General features: G+C 35.6%; 1 protein-coding gene and 1 pseudogene across 1 annotated transcript; both read left to right on the top strand.

The window, feature by feature from the left end:
• Positions 1–6,306: 6,306 nt before the first annotated feature.
• On the top strand, positions 6,307–7,771 carry LOC103019233 (olfactory receptor 1165-like; annotated as a pseudogene).
• Positions 7,772–15,602: 7,831 nt separating this feature from the next.
• Positions 15,603–16,541, top strand: LOC103019495 (olfactory receptor 5D13-like). Its single transcript, XM_028166197.2, is given in 1 exon segment — positions 15,603–16,541. A coding segment is annotated over 1 exon segment (939 nt).
• The last annotated feature ends 1,586 nt before the right edge of the window (positions 16,542–18,127 follow it).

Here is an 18,127-nt window from a genome sequence, read left to right as displayed (position 1 = left end):
CTACAGGCATGACAAATAAGACTATATTGTGAAGAACCTATGTTAATAAATTACAAATCTTAGTGAAATAAACACATTCCTTGAAAAACATATCATTCAATTTTATACAATAAAAACAAAAAATCTAAGTAAAATCTTATATATTAAAGTAATGGAATTTGTTTCCAAAAACTGCCTCACAAAGAAATTCTATGCCCTGTTTACTATGTTGGTGAATTCCTCCAAACATTTAAGAAATAATTATTGCCAATTGCATATAAATCTTTCTAGAGAACAAATTCAGAGGGGATACTTAATAGGACATTCTATTCACTTAGTCAAATTTTAACAATCAATTAGAACAAGGCTATTACGAGAAATAGATTTATAGGCCAATCTTTCTCATGAGCATAGATAATGAATATTCAAAACAAAATATTAACAAACTGGATTTTATTCCAGAAGCTGAAGGGTGGTTTAACAGTCATAAATTAATAAATACAAGTCAACATATTAAAATAAAAAGGAAGAAATAGAATTTATGCAAAATACAGTTCCAGAAAAATGATTTGGTTAAATACAAAACTCATTCCACTCTGAATGGTTGATTTTTCTCAACTCATGCTTAGTAAAATTGTTATTAGCTACAAGAAATGTAAAATAAATAATCCTCATATTGACTATGGGAAGTACTGTGATTAACTTTAAAATGCTTTGTCTGTAATGTTATGTATATACCTAAATTAATCTCTAAGCTAGCATCTCTCAAGAATGTACAAGTCCTAAAGCGGTCCCCTAGAGTTTTAATTAAAAAGTTCATACTCCCCAGATGGCTGTGACAAAAGTTTCTAGCATCTGCATCTTGAACAGAAATTATCCTTTTCCTGTTAGAGTGTAGAATGTCAGAAATAGGTTATCATTGTGAAAAATATGACATGTTGACTAGTATAATGAATACTAGAAATGGCTTTCATTAGATGTAATTAAGGTCACAATCCAGGGATTGTGACTTATCTATCAATAGCATATTGACAATCCTTGCGCTTGCATGAACAAGGCTTGCAAATTATACTTTTAAAAAGTCATTTATATTTGTTCATCGTTAGACTATAACGATACAATTGATATTTTTATATACACTCATTTATGCAATAATACTGCATTCAGTTATTGTTTTCTCATATTTTTCTTGTGAATTCCTTAGGATTTTCTATATACAGAATCTAGTCGGCAAATAAAGAGCTTTATTTTTACTTTTCAATAATTATAATTTTCTTTCCTTATTCAACAAAGATTTAAAATATCATTTTGAATAAAAGTGGTGAGAACCGACATTCTTTCTTCTTTTGGGTTTTTGTTGTTGTTGTTGTTATACCCAGATTTAGGAGAAAATAATCCAAGTTATTTTATTTTATGTAGGATTTTTTGTTTTTTCTTTTACATTAAACATAATGTTAGCTGAAGGTTTTTTTGTAGATGACCCTTTTCATGTTGAAGGAATTTTCTTCTATTGGGTTGGCCAAAAAGAGTGCCTTCAGTTTTTAAGTAAAATTAAAAGACACATTTTTCATTTTCACCAAGAACTTTATTGAACAACGTATTCACCCTTTTGTTCCACTACCTTCTGCCATTTTTCAGGCAACGTCATAATTCCATCTTCCCAAAACTTTTTATCTTTTTGAGCAAAGAACTGTTCCAGGTGCCTTTTACAGTCTTCCAGGGAATTGAAATTTTTTCCATTAAGACAATTTTGTAAAGACCGAAATAAATGGAAACCTGAAGGTGCAATGTCTGGTGAATTCGGCGGATGAATCAGAACTTCCCAGCCAAGCTGTAACAATTTTTGCCTGGTCATCAAAGAAACATGCGGTCTTGTGTTGTCCTGATGGAAGATTATGCGTATTCTGTTGGCTAATTCTGGACGCTTTTCGTCGAGTGCTGCTTTCAGTTGGTCTAATCGGGAGCAGTACTTATTGGAATTAATCATTTGGTTTTCTGGAAGGAGCTCATAATAGAGAACTCCCTTCCAATCCCACCATATACATAACCTCACCTTCTTTGGATGAAGACCTGCCTTTGATGTGGTTGGTGGTGGTTCATTTCGCTTGCCCCACAATCTCTTCTGTTCCACATTATTGTACAGTATCCACTTTTCATCTCTCGTCACAATTTGTTTTTAAAATGGAACGTTTTCATTATGTTTCAGTAGAGAATCGCATGCGGCAATACTGTCAAGAAGGTTTTTTTCGCTTAACTATGTGGAACCCAAACATAAAAGTGATTAACATAACCAAGCTGGTGCAAATGATTTTCCACACTTGATTTGGATATTTTGAGTATGTCAGCTATCTCCTGTGTGATATAACATTGATTGTTCTCAATTATGTCTCGATTTGATCGCTAACAACTTCGACTGGTCCACCTGACCATGGAGCATCGTCCAGCGAGAAATCTGCAGCATGAAACTTCGCAAACCACTTTTGACATGTTCTGTCAGTCGCAGCACCTTCTCCATACACTGCACAAATCTTTTTTTTGTGTTTCAGTTGCATTTTTACCTTTCTTGAAATAATAAAGCATAATATGCTGAAAATGTTGCTTTTTTTCCTTCCACATTCAATATTGAATTGGCTACCTAAGAATTCACCGATTTTGATAAATCTTTTTTTTTAAATGCACGCTGATATGACAGCTGTCACATACAATCTAACAAAATTGTTTCAAATGAAGTTAAAGACAGCTAGTGCTACTAGAGCCATCTTACGGAAAAAACCGAAAGAACTTTTTGGCTAACCCAATATGTCTTGTTTGCTGATATGCAGATAATCTTATTTTTTTTCTGAGTAATGATTTATTTTCCTGCCATATACTGTGATATTTTATTTTCTAGTGTTTTATTAAGTATTTTTGTGATGAAGTACATTAGATATCTTGATCTATATTTTTTTCTTACAACATCTTTTTCTGGTTTTGGTATTTGCTATTATAATCAGCTCAAGAAAAAATGTTGCATATATTCCATATTGCTCTATTTATTCAAATGTTTGTGTATGTTTTTGTTATTTATTACTTAAATGTTTGACAGAATTTACCATTTAGGCCATATGGGCCTGGGGTTTTCCTTGTGGGAAGATTTTTAACTAAAAATTCAATTTTATAAGAAGGTAGAGGCTATTCATATTTTATATTTCATCTTTTATAAGTTTTTTATTTGTATAGTTCAAGTGATTTTTCCATTTTATTTCACTTTTCAAATTTATTGGAATAATATTATTCATAATACTAATTATCCTTCTATATTGATAGCATCTGCAATGAAGTTCCTTTTTTCCCCTTGATATTAGCAATTGTGTTTTGATCTGTTATTTTTAATCAGTTTATCTAAGGTTATGATTGATTTTATGTATTATTTTAAAGATAAAAATTTTAGTTTTTCTCAATTCCCTATTTTTATTTCACTGCCCATTTTCTATTATATTGATTACCACTCTTATCTTTTCCTCCTTCTAACTATTGGGAGACAAAATTGTGTTTGCTTTTTTATCTTCTTAAGATGGAATCATAGATCATTGAGTTTCTTCTCAAATAAAACATTCATGTAAGTAGATGTTATTTCGAAGAGAATGAGGTATAATTACAGGACAAAAATGTTGATCTCATGAATGATAAGTAAAACTGTAAGCTAGCCCTCAAGATTCCCCACCATTTGGTATACACATACCTTTAACTAGCCATTCAATTAAACATTAATCTAGGTGCCCCTGGGAAGGAATTTTGCAATTATAATTAGGTTTTAAATCAGTTGACCATAAGAAAAGAAGATTATCACGATTGGTGGGCCTGATATAATCAGGTGATTTGTTTAAAAGGCCTGGGTCCCTCTTTAAAGACACATGAGAAGTATAACAGGATCTTGAAAGAGAGATTTGAAGTGTGAGAGTGACTTGAGAGGAGAAAACATAGCTGAGACCTAGAAGTGGATTTTAGGAACTGGGAATAACCCCAAGATAGATGTCAAGAAAGCAAGACCTTATTCCTACAGCTTTAAGGAACTGAATTCTGCCAACAACATGAATGAACTTGGAAAAGAACCAAATTCTGGGTGAGAAACCTGATGACACCTTGATTTCAGCCTTGGGATAACTTGAATAGATGGACCAGGTGTGTTGTGCCTGACTTCAGACACACACAGAATTGTGAACTAATAAATGGGTATTGGTTAAACCACTGAATTTGCAGCAGTTTATTATGATGAAACAGAACACTAATACACCATATTATTCAGCAAACCTATCAATTGCCTTAATGAAAAGTGTATATTCAATATGATTTTTAATAAAAGAGGAAAACATTGGGATACAATGTTAAACGCAAAGGCCATAATATCAGATCTATATTCAATGTGATACTCAAAGTGCTACTTAAAAAAAAAAAGGCCAAATAAGAAAACTAAGAGGAAAGACTGAAATGAAACATAACACATTAACTATATTATGTGTGGTTTATTGGGCTATGTTTGTGATTTTCTCTTTGTGAATTTTGGAAGTCATATTTTCCATGGTGAGTACACAATATATCAAACAATAGGTTGATTGCTACTGTTACTTTTCTAAGATCAGAAGGTACACATGTTCAACCTTCCTATATGATTTAATGATTTAAAACAAATTATATTCTAAACTAGGAATGCAGGATTTTCTTTAAATTGTCTTGTTTGTAGCTCATGGCAAACACCCCTGTCAAAATTCTCTGGGGTGTGATTCCCCAAAGTCACTCAAGTAGATGTAAGTACACAGCATGATCCCTAAATTTAGTTTCCAAGTCTGGCTCACTCTCAAGAGGTTCTCTATTTGTCTCTGATTTTTTTAATGAGAAAAATTAATTTTCTTGATGACTTTATGGGAATATACTTTGGAAGAAGTTTCTATACCCTAATTACAAGTTACAACATTTTTTATAAAAGTTATGTTTTTGTGAAATAATTTTCAAGAATCTTATTTAAATCAAAGAAGACCTCAGTAAATAAATCTATAAAGAATATCTGGCTTCTGGTGAGTTGTTAAACTAAGTGTTATACTTTAATTCTGATGTGGGAAACTCTGAAATCAGCAATATTTTTGGCAGAGAAACACCTATGCAACCCTAGTGGCAGTGCAATGGTATCTATCTAATTCAGTTGAGAAAAAGAATACAAGTTACTGAACTCTATTTCTTACATCTTTAAGATTCTTGGAATGCGTTAGTCTTTAAACTTTGCTTATGTAGCTTAATGATGTCTTAGTCAACTTGGTAAACATTCAAGTAATATTATTTGTTCTCAATTAAAAAATGTTTTAGGGAAATATTCAAAAGAAACCTATAAAACTGTAGAGAAATATGCCAGACTTTGCATTAAAATTTTGAGTTTAAAACCATGTAGGTGGAAGCAAGTCAGAGCAGTAAAGTAAGTTTGAGTTCTGGATTAATCACCAAAGTGGTCTGGAAGTGTGTTGCCTGGAATTTGATATTAAAGGTAGTAATGCTTAGAATCTGATAGGAAACATTAGAAAAGAATTAGGCAAGAAAGCTGTTTCCTCCATGTCTCTGCAACATTTTTTTCTACTTCCTAGTCTCTGTTTGCATCACTTCATACTTCCTAAGATTATAGCTGGTGCTACATTGTAGGATATTTGCAGTCACATATTTCAAATTCAAAGTAAACATTAAAAACAGCACTAGAGGGCTTCCCTGGTGGCGCAGTGGTTGAGAGTCTGCCTGCCAATGCAGGGGACGCAGGTTCGAGCCCTGGTCTGGGAGGATCCCACATGCTGCGGAACAGCTGGGCCCGTGAGCCACAATTACTGAGCCTGCGCGTCTGGAGCCTGTGCTCCGCAACAAGAGAGGCCGCGATAGTGAGAGGCCCGCGCACCGCGATGAAGAGTTGGCCCCCACTTGCCACAACTAGAGAAAGCCCTCGCACAGAAACGAAGACCCAACACAGCCATAAATAAATAAATAAATAAAATTAAAAAAAAAAAAAAGAAATATAAGAAGAGAAGAAACTAAATTTCGAGAGACATTTATTACAAGTGAAATTTAGTCTTAGATGTTTTAGAAAAATAATTATCTAATTTAAGTTATACCTTATACATAATTGTATGATAATAATAATAAATAAATGCTTATAATATTATTTCTATAGATAAGGAAAGGAGCTGCAGAGAGCTTAAACAACTTGCCAGAGACACATATTAAGTGGCTGAGGCCAAATCTGAACACAGGTTGACCTAATTACAAAGTCTAGGTTCTTTACAAGATGTCATTCATATTCTCCAGAATATACAATAAATGACCTATTACAAGGTTTGGTCAGTTGGTGAAATCATTACAGGTATGTAAAACTGGGGCTTGTCTGATGGTAGGACGGTGCTAAGGAAAAGTGAGAGAAAAACAAAAGACATTCCGGGCAATTAGAATGGCCTGAGCAAACATAAGAATTTGCATGTGTAAATAACAATTCCAATTAAATGGAGCTAATTAAAGGAAGCATTCATGTGACAGAAGTGAGACATAGCTGAGATAGATGAGAAGGGTCAAACGGGGCCATTCTCTGAGCCACCCCTGATGCTCAGTTCATCCCGGTCCATCCTCCCCGCGCCCCTCCATCAGGACTCGAACTTTCACCCACACACACAAAGACACATGATGCACCCTTCAGGCTCCAGCTGAGCCCCGTTTGTATTCCTGGGAAACACCAGACTCCACCACCAGAACCAGTCCCCTGCCCAGCCTGGAAAAAAAAAATACCTCCAATTTCTATCATATTTGGTTGCTCAGAATGAACTCTCTGATTTTCTCTGGCAGGAACCATAGTGATGGGTGAGAGAAACCAGAGCACTGGAATCACCTTCCTCCTCTTGGGCTTCTCAGAATACCCATACCTCCAGGTGCTGTTCTTCTTGGTCTTCTTGGCCATCTATACAGTTTCTGTGGTGGGTAACCTGGGTATGATTGTAATCATCAGAATCAATCCCAAACTTCACACCCCCATGTACTTTTTTCTCAGCCATCTCTCCTTTGTTGATTTCTGTTACTCTTCTGTACTTACACACATACTATTAGAGATCTTGGTTGTGGACATAAGGACTATCTCCTATGTGGGTTGCATGATGCAATTTTTCTTTGGCTGCACACTTGTGATTACAGAAATGTTCACGTTAGCAGTGATGGCCTGTGACCGGTTTGTGGCTGTTTGTAACCCCCTGCTCTGCACAGTTGCTGTGTCTCCTGAGCTCTGTACCCTCCTCGTAGCTGGAACCTACATATGGGGTGGCATATGTTCCTTGACAATCACATATTCTCTTTTGGAGCTATCCTTCTGTGGTTCTAAACTCATACATGACTTTGCTTGTGAGTATTCTGCCATCATCTGCCTCCTGTTCTGGTCTCTACTTCAGGCAGATGACATGTTTCATCATTTCTACACTCAATGAGGCATGTAGCATCCTGATTATTCTCACCTCCTATGTTTTCATAATTGTCACAATCATCAAGATGTCTTCTGCTGATGGACTCCAAAAAGCCTTCTCCGCCTGTGCTTCCCGCCTGACTGCCGTCACCATTTTCCATGGGACCATCTTTTTCTCTACTCTGTGCCCACCTCCAAAAGCTCACGACTCTTCATTAAAGTAGCCACTGTGTCTTACATACTTGTGATCCCTATGCTAAAGCCCCTTATCTACAGTCTTAGAAATAATGATGTGAAGGAGACAGAAAGTTAATCAACACCAAACTGTTTTCTCACTCAATGTAATTTTGGGTGAGAAGAGAGAAATATACATACATAGAGAGAGATAGATAGATGATAGATAGATAGATGAGAGAGAGAGAGAGAGAGGGAGAGAAAGGTATTTTCTTTTCTTTTTTGTTTTTTTATTTATTTGATTGCGCCTGGTCTTAGTTGCGGCTTGCCAGGTCCTTAGTTATGGCTCGAGGGCTCCTTAGTTGTTGCATGCAGCTCCTTAGTTGCAGGATTCAGACTCTTCGTTGCGGCATGTATGTGAGATCTTGTTCCCTGACCAGGGATCAAACCTGGGCCCCTTGCATTGGGAGTGAGGAGTCTTAACCACTGCACCACCAGGGAAGTCCCAGGACTTATTTTCTTAAATGTGCTTTATACATTCATTGATGGTTATTAAATTTTTCTTCAAATAATAGGATAAAATTTATTGAGAAAATTAATTAGATAATTTATATATATGTATGCATGTGATTATTAAATCACACTGTGCTTTTAAAATAATCACCTTCAGTTTGAAAGAAAAAGAGAAATAAAATTCTGTTTATGTCTCACTCCCAGAATGTAATAGGCTAAATAACGGTGCTCTAAAGCTGTCCACATCCTCATCCCTAATTTACAGAATCTGTAAATTATTACCCTTCCATGTTTTCTCCCCTTCCTTTCTGTTCCCTTCCTTTCTTTTCCTCTCTCTCAAATCATGAAATGTGACAAACAGGTAGACAAGCAATTCTGAATAACCATCCTGTATGTTACTTTCTCCAAGAAATTAAAAGCAGAACATTGTCAGCACTTTACAGCATTTCCATAAGCACTTTTCTAGTCACTATGCCTCTCTAACACCACTAGGAGCCAACTCCATTGTGGCGTTCAGAACTTTTTCTTTTCAACCTGAGAATAGGTTATGAGAATATAAAAGTTAACTTTGCCTCCTTTTGAAATTTGAATAAATAAAATCTTAGAGTGTATTCCCTTATGTCTGGCTTCTTTGGTTCAGCATGTTGTTTTAAAAGAATATTTAAGTTATTAACTGTAAGAGTAGTTCATTTTTTATTGCGGACAAGTGTTCCATAAAATAAATATACGATAATATGCTTATTCATCCTACTGCTAATGGACTTTTCCTATTTCCTCTTCTTTAATGAAGTATACAATATTATAATAGTTTTAGGGGCACAGCATAATGATTCAGTATTTTAATAGATTATACTCCATTAAAAGTTATTACAAGAAGATGGGTATAATTTCCTGTGCTATACAATATATCCTTGTTGCTTATCTATTGTATACAGGGTATTTTGTATATCTTAATCCAATACCCGTAAATTGCCCCTACCCCTTTCCTCTACAAAGTCTACAAATAACAAATGCTGGAGAGAATGTAGAGAAAATGGAACACTTTTATATTGTTGGTGGGAATGGAAATTGGTGCAGCCAATTGCATACTGTATGGAAAACAGTATGGAGTTTCCCCAAAAAACTGAAAGTAGAATTACCATATGATCCAGCAATGCCACTCCTGGTTTTTTCCTCTTTTTGTCTCTAATGGAATTGTTGCTATGAACATCTTGTACAAGTATGTGCTGCATTGCACATAAGCACTCATTCTATGAGATATGCCCTATGTCTGAAAGTTCTAGATCAAAGGGAGCTTGTTTCTTGTCTTTTACTAGATACCATCAAACAATTTTCCAAAGTAGATCTATTAGTTTACATTCCACCCATATAGTATGTGGGTTCTAATTATTGCCCATTCTTGCCAACATTTAATATTGTCATACTAGACATTTTAATATTTTCAAGTTGGTGAGTGAGTAGTGGTACTTCATTTTGGTTATAATTTAAATTCCTCATTATTAATGTAGTTGAATTGCTTTACTTCAGTTATTAGTCATTTGGCTATTCTTCTTTCTTATGAAGTGCCTATTCAGGTTTTTTTGTCCATTTTTTTATTAGGTTATTTATATTTTATTATGAAATATGTAGTTCATTATACATTCTAAGTAAAAGTCCTTTGATACATGTATCGTGAATATGTTCTCCTACATTGTGGCTTGTCTATGCACTCTTTTTTTTTTAACATCTTTATTGGAGTATAATTGCTCTGCAATATTGTGTTAGTTTCTGCTGTATAACAAAGTGAATCAGCTATACGTATACATATATCCCCATATCCCCTCCCTCTTGTGCCTCCCTCCCACCCTCCCTATCCCACCCCTCTAGGTGGTCACAAAACATCGAGCTGATCTCCCTGTACTATGCAGCTGCTTCCCACTAGCTTTCTATTTTACATTTGGTAGTGTATATATGTCAGTGCTACTCTTTCACTTCGTTCAAGCTTACCCGTCCCCCTCCCTGTGTTCTCAAGTCCATTCTCTACCTCTGCATCTTTATTCCTGTCCTGCCCCTAGGTTCATCAGAAACACTTCTTTTTTTCTAGGTTCCATATATATGTATTAGCAAACAGTATTTGTTTTTCTCTTTCTGACTTACTTCACTCTGTATGACAGACTCTAGGTCCATCCACCTCACTACAAATAACTCATTTTCTTTCCTTTTTATGGCTGAGTAATATTCCATTTTACGTATGTGCCACATCTTCTTTATCCATCCATCTCTCAATGGATACTTAGGTTGCTTCCATGTCCTGACTATTGTAAATAGTGCTGCAATGAGCATTGTGGTACATGGCTCTTTCTGCATTATGATTTTCTTAGGGTATATGCCCAGTAGTGGGATTGCTGGGTCATATGGTAGTTCTATTTTTAGTTTTTTAAGGAACGTGCATACTGCTCTCCATAGTGGCTGTATCAATTTACATTCCCACCAACAGTGCAAGAGGGTTCGCTTTTCTCCACACCCTCTCCAGCATTTATAGTTTGTAGATATTTTGATGATGGTCATTCTGACTGGTGTGAGGTGATACCTCATTCTGGTTTTGATTTGCATTTCTCTAATGATTAGTGATGTTGAGCATCTTTTCATACATTTGTTGGCTGTCTGTATGTCTTCTTTGGAGAAATGTCTATTTAGGTCTTCCACCCATTTTTGGATTGGGTGGTTTGTTTTTGTGGTATTGATTTGCATGAGCTGCTTGTATATTTTGGAGATTAATCCTTTGTCAGTTGCTTCATTTGTAAGTATTTTCTCCCATTCTGAGGGTTGTCTTTTTGTCTTGTTTATGGTTTCCTTTGCTGTGCAAAAGATTTTAAGTTTCATTAGGTCCCATTTGTTTATTTTTGTTTCTTTTTCCCTTACTCTAGGAGGTGGGTCAAAAAGGATCTTGCTGTGATTTATGTCATAGAGTGTCCTGCCTATGTTTTCCTCTAAGAGTTTTATAGTGTCTGGCCTTACATTTAGGCCTTTAATCCATTTTGAGTTTATTTTTGTGTATGGTGTTAGGGAGTGTTCTAATTTCATTCTTTTACATGTAGCTGTCCAGTTTTCCCAGCACCACTTATTGAAGAGGCTGTCTTCTTACTTCTTTTTTTCCGATTTGGATTCCTTTTATTTCTTTTTCTTCTATGATTGCTGTGGCTAAAACTTCCAAAACTATGTTGAATAATAGTGGTGAGAGTGGGCAGCCTTGTCTTGTTCCTGATCTTAGAGGAAATGGTTTCAGTTTTTCACCATTGAGAATGCTGTTGGCAGTGGGTTTATCATATATGGCCTTTATTATGTTGAGGTAGGTTCTCTCTATGTCTAATTTTCAGAGAGTTTTTATCATAAATGAGTGTTGATTTTGTCGAAAGCTTTTTCTATCTATTGAGATTATCATATGGTTTTTATCCCTCAGTTTGTTAATATGGTGTGTCACCTTGATTGATTTGCATATATTGAAGAATCCTTGCATTCCTGGGATAAACCCCACTTGATCCTGGTGTATGGTCCTTTTAATGTGCTGTTGGATTCTGTTTGCTAGCATTTTGTTGAGGACTTTTGCATCTGTATTCATCAGTGATATTGGCCTGTAGTTTTCTTTTTTTGTGACATCTTTGTCTGGTTTTAGTATCAGGGTGATGGTGGCCTCATAGAATGAGTTTGGGAGTGTTCCTCCCTCTGCTATATTTTGGAAGAGTTTGAGAAGGATAGGTGTTAGCTCTTCTATAAAGTTTTGATAGAATTAACCTGTGAAGCCGTCTGGTCCTGGGCTTTTGTTTGTTGGAAGATTTTTAATCACAGTTTCAATTTCAGTGTTTGTCATTGTTCTGTTCATATTTTATATTTCTTTCTGGTTCAATCTTGGAAAGTTGTACTTTTCTAGGAGTTTGTCCATTTCTTCCAGGTTGTCCATTTTATTGGCATATAGTTGCTTGTAGTAGTCTCTTATGATACTTTGTATTTCTGCAGTGTCAATTGTTACTTCTTTTTCATTTCTAATTCTGTTTTTTTGAGTCTTCTCCCTTTTTTTCTAGATGAATCTGGCTATTGGTTTATCAATTTTGTTTATCTTCTCAAAGAAGCAACGTTAGCTTTATTGATCTTTGCTATTGTTTCCTTCATTTCTTTTTCATTTATTTCTGATGTGATTTTTATGATTTCCTTCCTTCTCTTAACTTTGGGTGTTTTTTGTTCTTCTTTCTCTAATTGCTTTAGGTGTAAGGTTAGGTTGTGTATTTGAGATTTTTCTTGTTTCTTTTTTTTTTTTTTTTTTAAAGGATTTTCTTATTTATTTATTTATTTATTTATTTATTTTTGGCTGTGTTGGGTCTTCGGTTCGTGCGAGGGCTTTCTCCAGTTGCGGCAAGCGGGGGCCACTCTTCATCGCGGTGCGGGGACCGCTCTTCATCACGGTGCGCGGGCCTTTCTCTATCGCGGCCCCTCCCGTCACGGGGCACAGGCTCCAGACGCGCAGGCTCAGCAATTGTGGCTCACGGGCCCAGCTGCTCCGTGGCATGTGGGATCTTCCCAGACCAGGGCTCGAACCCGTGTCCCCTGCATTAGCAGGCAGATTCTCAACCACTGTGCCACCAGGGAAGCCCCATTTTCTTGTTTCTTGAGGTAGGATTGCATTCCTATAAACTTCCCTCTTAGAACTGCTTTTGCTGCATCCCATAGGTTTTGGATCATCGTGTTTTCATTGTCATTTATTTCTAGGTATATTTTGATTTCCTCTTTGATTTCCTCAGTGATCTCTCGGTTATTTAGTAGCTTATTGTTAAGCCTGCATGTGTTTGTATTTTTTACAGATTTTTTTTCCTGTAATTGATATCTAGTCTCATAGCATTGTGGTCAGAAAAGATACCTGATACGATTTCAGTTTTCTTAAATTTACCAAGGCTTGATTTGTGACCCAAGATATGATCTATCCTGGAGAATGTTCCATGAGCACTTGAGAAGAAAGTGCATTCTGTTGTTTTCAGATGGAGTGCCCTATAAATACCAATTATTATATCTTTTTCCATCCCCTCACTTTCAATCTGTATGTGTCCCTAGCTCTGAAGTGGGTCTCTTGTAGACAGCATATATACGGGTCTTGCTTTTGTACCCATTCAGCCAGTCTGTGTCTTTTGGTTGGGGCATTTAATCCATTTACATTTAAGGTAATTATCAATATGTATGTCCCTATTACTTGGGTTTGTGGTCCACTGAGTAATACTCCAATTATAATTCTCTGTACTTTATAACTTCATTGTCATGGAGGGAAATACAAGAGCCAGTGTTTGGCAGAGTTTAGACTGTGAATTCAACTTCTGGCTTTTTCTTTGTATTCTTTTTTTTTAATTAATTAATTATTTATTTATTATTTTGGCTGTGTTGGGTCTTTGTTTCTGTGCAAGGGTTTCCTGTAGCTGCGGCAAGCGGGGGCCACTCCTCATCGTGGTGCGTGGGCCTCTCACTGTCGTGGCCTCTCGTTGCGGAGCACAGGCTCCAGACGCGCAGGCTCAGTAGTTGTGGCTCACGGGCTTAGTTGCTCCACGGCATGTGGGATCTTCCCAGACCAGGGCTCGAACCCGTGTCCCCTGCATTAGCAGGCAGATTCTCAACCACTGCGCCACCAGGGAAGCCCCTGTATTCTTTAATATTTCTTATGTTCTGGAAATAAAATGCCATTTTATTGGCATACTCATTGAAATATACTACCACTTTTGTTGCAAGCCTAAAGCCTGTTGATATTTTAAAGAATGTTTGATTACTGAGAAGAAATATACATGAGGTTCATTAATCATAAAAAGAAATCCTCAGTAAATTAATCAAGAACTTCTGGTTTCAGGTCAATTCATGTCTCTTTTGGTATCCTTCAATTTACATGGAAAAGATGGAGCTCCAGCTCATATAGATTATTCCAAAAACTATAGATGGCCCCTTTCTATGATCAGAGACATTTTAATTTTCACTAACAGGGCATGAAGTGTTTCTAATAATTAAATTTTGTATTACAGAAACTGGCAGCAGTGAGCAATGGGGAAGTTGCAAAAGATTCATAACATATTTGTTGATACTGAAATTCCATAGGCCTAGTTTCAATTTGAGTACAAACCTAATCCTAATCCACTGATTTTCTCCAAATCATTTGAAATTGCTAGAGTTAAACACCAAGTCAGTTTCTGAGTATCTTTTGTTATTAATTTAGTCTGAACCATAATGGATATTTGCATTGTATCTGCCCAGTCTCACTGACTATTGGAAAGAATACGCAGATCACACATGTTTTATGTCTAGGGTTGTTTGTGGTTCATGCCAAGTAGGCATTCATGGAGCTGAGTCTGGAGCCTAAAACTTGATCCAGACAAAGCTAAAAAGACAGAACAGATCATCCATCTAATTTTGCTGCAGCTTTATGTCTATAACTTGGGGTCATTCATTTTATGGTCTTACTGCTCTCACTTCCCTATCTTCCCCAAGTTTGCCTCATCATAACAGAGAGCTTGCATCTTACTGGTTGAAAAAATGTGTAATTTTCATTGTATCTTAGCACATATTTTGTATGAAATTATTATTGGTGAATATAATACACTTCTGTTTCTCAAAAAACTATATATTTTATTATATATTATATTTAATCACATATTTATAATTTTAAAATATATTTCAGAATAGATGACCTAAAGGCACATTAACAATTAATACAATTTAATTAATTAACTTTAATTAATAGAATAATAAAGGTTAAGCAAATATCAATAAATAAGACCCACTTACCCCAGGAAGCAGTGTACCATTAATGGAGGTTTTTATGGTTCCTACATGATCATTTTATGAATAAGATTCTGTAATAAAATTTTAAGCACTAAAATTAAGGAAGGTATAAACTAGCTACAATTTAAGATTTATTCCAACTCATAAATGCTATGGGTGCTTAATTTTTATTATGCCTAAAAATGAAAAATGTAAAAACAATTAATACTAAGATGTATGTGGCACCATTTGCATGTCATGTGATCTCCTTGATCCTTAGCATAATTCTTAGAACCATAACAAGGTACTCTGCTTCTGTTTTACCTCTCTTGCTTCTGTTTTACAATTTCTTTTGTGCTCGAAATTTATATTTCAGTTCTATATTAAAAATACTAACAAGGACTAAATTTTAAACAATAGGATGATGAGTCTATTTTAGTGGTTGTCATAATTTAGCATGTATCAAAAATCACCTGGAGGGCTGGTTAAATCACAAATTGCAGGCTCCATTCTAGAGGTTTTGATTCAGGAAGTTGGAGATGGGGCTAGAGAATTTGCATCCTAAACAAATTCTCAGGTGCTCCTGCTGCTGCTGGTTTGAGGACCATACCTGGGGAATCTATATCAACTCTACAGAGACATATGAAGCTTCTTTCTTCTCTGTTTCTCTTTTCTATTCATTTCTACTTTTGGGGAATAACTTTTGGTTCTTTATTCAACAGGAATCATGATGTGATCAGAAGGAAATCAGAGTATCATACCCACATTTATTCTCCTGGGTTTTTCAGAATATCCAGAACCCCAGGTTCCACTCTTCCTGGTTTTCTCGTCTATCTACACAGTCACTCTGGTGGGGAATTTGGGCATGATCTTGATAATCATCAAGATCAATTCAAAACTCCACTCGATCATGTACTTTTTCATTAGTCACTTGTCCTTTGTCAATTTCTGTTATTCTACTGTAGTGACACCTAAATTGTTGGAGAACTTGATTGTGGAGGACGGAACCATCTCTTTCTCTGGTTGCATTATGCAATTTTGTTTTGCTTGCATATTTGGAGTAACAGAAACTTTCATGTTAGTAGCAATGGCCTAGGACTGTTTTGTGGCAGTCTGTAACCCCTTGCTCTATAGCACTGCTATGTCTCAGAAGCTTTGTGCTCTGTTGGTGGCTGGGTCTTACTCATGGGGTATAGTGTGTTCCCTGACACTCACATATTTTCTTCATGCATTATCCTATTGTGAGTCTAGCATCATAAATAATTTTATCTGTGACCACTCTGTTTCTGTCTCCTGCTCAGACCCCTATATCAGCCAGATGCTATGTTTTATTATTGCCATATTCAATGAGGTGAGCAGGCTGGTGGCTATTCTGATGTTCTATATACTCATTTTTGTCACTTTTATGAGGATGCCTTCTTCAAGCGGGTGCTGGAAAACCTTCTCCACCTGTGCCTCCCACCTGACAGCCATCACCATTTTCCATGGAATCATCCTTTTCCTTAACTGTATCCCTAATCCTAAAACTTCTTGGCTCGCAGTTAAAGTGGCTTCTGTGTTTTACACAGTGGTGATTCCCATGCTGAACCCCTTGATCTACAGCTTGAGGAACAAAGATGTAAAAAACACATTCAGAAAATTAGTTTTGCTTTATCACTCCATATAGTATTTTTAGAATTCATTATTTTATTTCTGAAAAACTGATTTACTGCACTACAGATTGTTCAGCTCTTGTAGTGCAATTGATGATTCAAATCTTTTAATCAATAGGCTTTTAATTAATATACCTATGGCAGCACAACAATTTATTGATTGTTGATTATTGATTGTTGCATACATTAACATTTAGTGAAATAGCTGTAAACAACATGTAAAGCAAACTGGAAAAGAAATTATTTGACTGTCTTTTGTAATGTTTTGTAAATTATTTTTAAATGCTTTACCATATACAGTATAATTTTATATGTGTGTTTCCAAAGTAAAACTGATTCCCAGCTCATCAGATATGAGAGGGTCTCAGATGAGTCCCTAGAATTGTAATCAGGAAACTCATACTCCAGAGATTGCTTTAACAAATGTTTCAGTTTACTATAGCTTGTAATGAATCCTTTGCTAATCATTGTATAATAAATGGTGGAAGTTAATTTTTATTCATCAAACATATAGCCTGCTGACTAGCAAACAAAATTAACTAAAGTATTGTTCTGCTTTCCCTAAATTCATATCCCTATTTTATTCCAAAAGTTTTTTTTTTGTCTGTGTGTGTAATCAAGGCAGTGGGATATTAGAATAAGAGGGTCCCAAAATGGACTCAAGCAACTCTGGCCATTTAAATTTCAAAAAACATGCCATTATAATTCAATAGAGAAATGATAATTTTCAACAAACAATGCTGAGATAACTGGCTATCCATATGGATAAATGAGCCTTTACTTTTACTTCATAACATATACAACCATTAACATGAACGAAATGAAATGGATCATAGATGTAAACATAAAAATTAAAACTAAAAAATTTTAGCATGAAACAGAAAAAATATCTTTCAAAACTTATTAATAAACTTATCATTAATAAAATGAAAATATAAGCCACAGATTGTGAGTAAATATTTGCAATATATTTGTTTGATAAAGGATTTGTGTGCAGAATATATAGAGAATTCTTCATACTCAAAACAAGAAGAAAAATGATCTAGTTAAAGAGTTGGTGAAATATTTGAGCAGACATTTTGACAAAACAAAATATACAAATCATCTGTAAACACATGAAAAGATACTAAGCATAATTAGTCATCAATGAAATTCTCATTAAAACTAAAACTAAAATCACAGTGAGATACTTCCGCACTCCCATTAGCAAAGCTAAAATGAACGAGTTTCAAATATTGGTGAAGATGTGGAGCAAGTTGAATGTTTACGCATTTCAGAGGAGAGTGAAAGGTTAAATGACTTTGAAAACAGTTTAGCACTATCTTATGAAGTTACGCAAACACTTCTTCCCATACAAGGCCCAAACTACTCTAAGTTGGTTGTGCAGCAAAGGAAATTAATATACAAGAAGTTTGCTAGATTTGGGTGATTTGGGTGCAGAAATTGGCTCCAGAGCTGGTCCAGGTGTCGGTGATGGGGAGAAGATGCACTGTGGAACTCAAGCCTATCCCACTGAAAGAATAACCATGCAGACCTGTGGGATTCTGGATCAAGGCCATGCTATGTACAACAAATAATTCTATGCCTGGTGAGAAACTGC

Source organism: Balaenoptera acutorostrata, chromosome 9 (genome assembly GCF_949987535.1).
Source record: "Balaenoptera acutorostrata chromosome 9, mBalAcu1.1, whole genome shotgun sequence".
Lineage (NCBI taxonomy): Eukaryota > Metazoa > Chordata > Mammalia > Artiodactyla > Balaenopteridae > Balaenoptera > Balaenoptera acutorostrata.
Note: the sequence above shows the minus strand (reverse complement) of the source record. Positions and strands in the feature narration are given on the sequence as shown.